General features: G+C 53.3%; 1 protein-coding gene and 1 non-coding gene across 2 annotated transcripts in view; one reads left to right on the top strand and one right to left on the bottom strand.

Moving 5' to 3' along the window:
- The first annotated feature begins 963 nt into the window (after positions 1-963).
- ACOT11 (acyl-CoA thioesterase 11) overlaps positions 964-3,263 on the top strand; it is a 43,230-nt gene continuing 40,930 nt past the window's right edge. The window contains exon 1 of the mRNA XM_049775175.1: positions 964-1,043. Coding sequence (XP_049631132.1) covers positions 1,011-1,043 — 33 coding nt within the window. The 5' untranslated portion in view covers positions 964-1,010. The remainder of the gene's footprint in view (positions 1,044-3,263) is intronic.
- On the bottom strand, positions 2,592-2,698 carry LOC126012306 (U6 spliceosomal RNA). Its single transcript, XR_007496823.1, has one exon. It is a non-coding gene; the product is annotated as a U6 spliceosomal RNA (small nuclear RNA).

The raw sequence follows: 3,263 nt of genomic DNA, 5'->3' as shown, positions 1-3,263 counted from the left end.
CTAACTCTATTTTGTTGTTGTTGTTGTTGTTGTTGTTGTTGTTGGTATTTTGGGTCACACCCAGCAGCGCTCAGGGGTTACTCCTGGCTCTACGCTCAGAAATTGCTTCTTGCAGGCTCGGGGGACCATATAGGATGACGGGATTGAACCACTGTCCTTCTGCATGCAAGGCAAATGCCTTACCTCCATACTATCTCACTGGCCCCACAGCTAACTCTCTTAATGGGAGAACAGAAGACAGTCCTGGGAGGGTTCCCAGACAGTGGAGATCCAGGAGTCAAACCTTGTGTTTTGGGTTTAGCCAGGGCTCATTTTTATGCATTTATTCATTGATTTAGCCATGGGGATTGTGCCTTGCAGGATCTGCATCCAGCCCTCTGCCCACCAGAGCTCAGCACTGCATTGCTGTTGAAGAGCAAGCAGTGCTGGGTGAATGGCCCTGGCAGGTGGACCTGGCATGTCTCTGGGACTCTGTTGGCAGCTCTCAGGCCTCCTGCCACCTTCTGGCCTGGCCCCTGGTGACAGACAGGATGAAACCCAGTGCCTGTTTTTGTCAGCCTGACTAGCTGCATGGAGAAACTGGAGGCTTGGGGTGCTGGAAAGCACACGGAGCCAAGAGGGCCTATGTGGGGGTGTGTCAGGGGCTGGCATGGGAGCCGCTAAGGCGAAGTATGACTGTGCTGGCAGTGAAGGGGGTGGCTGGGGAGGTGCCCAGCAGGCATGCACTGACCCCCTATGTGGCCGTGGTCCAGCTGGCAGCCATGTCCCCTTCTCCACAGGCGCAAGTGTGGGGGCTCTGGAGAAGGGGGGCAGAGGGCAGTCTGGGGAGAGGTCAGCCCAGGGTGATAACAGCTGGCTTGGAGGGCAGGCGCGGGGAGTGGGGGGGGGGCGGAGCAGAGGGCGGAAAGGGGAGAGGCAGGAGCCCGGCTGCCTCCTCTGATCTGTTCAGGTGACCATCTCTGAGGCTGCTGCTGCGTCCTCCGTTTCCCCAGCTCCCCAGGCTCGCTGCAATGATCCACAATGTGGGCACCCAGCTGCGAAGGGTATGGAGGGTGGGCATGGGGTGAGGCAGATGGGAGGCAGAAAGTGGGGGTGCTGGGAACAGGGGCTCCCCGAGAAGACTGCAGTTTCTGTTTTAAGTCAGAGGCTCTGCATCTTCTCTCTCTCCCGGGGCATTTTTGAGCCTTTTCTGCACACCAAGAAATCTTACACTTGGAGACTGGTTTGTGAAAGGCGACAGACAGTCCCTCCCAACAAGTTCCAGCTTCCCCCCAGACTGGCCTCCTGGGGTATCGGCAAGATTTTTCTGCCGGAATTCTATTCCGGGTGGACGTTTCTCCTCGCATGGAGTTGACGGGCTTAACTCTCAGAGTCTGGGTCTGGATGGTGGGAAGAGAAATTCTCCCAGGCAGGGCTAGGGGTGTGTATGTGCTGCAGATGGGGTGAACCCAGGGCTATGGGGTCTGAGGGGGTGACGTTCAGGTCCAGGGGGCCCACTGAAGAGGTGACTCTAGAGGACACTGTGCTCTGAGGCTTCTTCATGGGGACTTTGAGCTGAGATTAGAAGCTGAGGCAAAGACAGTCCCAAGACACCGGGCAGGAGTCTTTGATCTGGGGAAAGGAGAAGGTTCCCGATGGTGGGAGCAAGCTGTGTGCTACGGGGGTGCCCTCCAAAGCTGTGTTCTGGTGAGAGAAGGGGCACCTTTCTCCACCCTCTCTGCATGTTCATGCTCCACAAGTGCAGACTGCAGTGCTGGTCGCAGCAACTCTCCCAGCTTCTTGTGTGTGTGTGTGTGTGTGTGTGTGTGTGTGTGTGTGTGTGTGTGTGTGTGTGTGTGTGTGTGTGTGTTGCTGCTCCTTCAGGGTTCTCTCTTTGTTCTTCCCTTTCAGTTGCAATATGCAATATGTCTGTTAGGAGTAAGTGGCTCCTTGCTTTCGCTCATCCCTTATCTTCTTGGAAAGGTCCCTTAGGGCTCCCTAGCCACCACTAGCTAGAAGCCTTCTTTCCCCTCTTTCCCTCAGCACATGTGACCTCCCTCACCTAGGATTGTTGGTGGACTTGTGTGTCTGTCTCTCTTCCAGCTGATTTTAGGTGCACCTGGCTAAGTCCCCAAGAAACAGGTGTCTTGAAGAGCAGGGCAGCTCCTCAGGAGACCAAGAGTAGGACTGAATGGAGATGGGGTGGAGGATGAGGGAGCATCTTCAGGAGGGGCTGGACTGTCTGGGTGGTCTTTAGCCCCTGAAGACTCTTTTCCCATTAATTCTTGTCAGTAATTGGGGTGGAGGAGAGATGGCAAGTGGCAAAGGAACTTAATTTTTGTCCCCATTTTACTGGGATAATAATAACACACCTTGTATACCAGGGCCTTGAATCACACCATTTCTGTCGAAATGATGTAGGAGGGCCAGAAAGATAGTACAGTGGGTAAGGCACTGGCTCATGGCTGAGCTGGGTTTAATCAAGAGAGAGAGAGAGAGAAAGAGAGAGGGAAAGAGAGAGAGAGATAGAGAGAGAGAGAGAAGGACATTGTCTGAAATGCTGAGTGAGAACTTGGTTTATTTTTTTTGTAATAAGGACCGCTTCATATATAATGCTTTTATCTAATATATGGAATTTGCGTGTCATCCTTGCGCAGGGGCCATGCTAATCTTTTCTATATCATTCCAATTTTAGTATATGTGCTGCCGAAGTGAGCATGAATTTGGTTTCTTATGTACTGTTTGGGTCAAGCTACTGTTTTCAAGTCTGAATCACATAAAATTTAGTGATGGTTCATGCTAAGCACCAAACTAAAGCCTATATGATCTTGTGGGGCTCACTGAGATAGGCACCATTGTTTTTTTTTTTTGGTTTTTGGGCCACACCCGGTGACGCTCAGGGGTTACTCCTGGCTATGCGCTCAGAAGTCGCTCCTGGCTTGGGGGACCATATGGGATGCCGGGGGATCGAACCGCGGTCCGTCTCCTAGGCTAGCGCAGGTAAGGCAGGCACCTTACCTCGAGCGCCACCGCCCGGCCCCGATAGGCACCATTGTTAACTCCAGAGCCCAAAGGAAGAAACTGAGGCTCCAGGAGGGATGCACTTGTCTGGATCACATTGACCTCAGATTCTCCCAGCTGTATTTGAACCAACTCTGCTTGACCCCAGAGGCTCAGTCCAAGAAAGGCAGAGTGGGGTTCCAGCCTGCGTGTGCCCTAACTTTGAGTCAGCTGCCATTCTGCTGTGGCATCTTGGGAGTGGAATGGGTGTGGGCCATGACAGT

This window comes from Suncus etruscus, chromosome 6 (assembly GCF_024139225.1).
Source record: "Suncus etruscus isolate mSunEtr1 chromosome 6, mSunEtr1.pri.cur, whole genome shotgun sequence".
Lineage (NCBI taxonomy): Eukaryota > Metazoa > Chordata > Mammalia > Eulipotyphla > Soricidae > Suncus > Suncus etruscus.
This window is presented reverse-complemented; position numbering and strand designations above follow the sequence as displayed.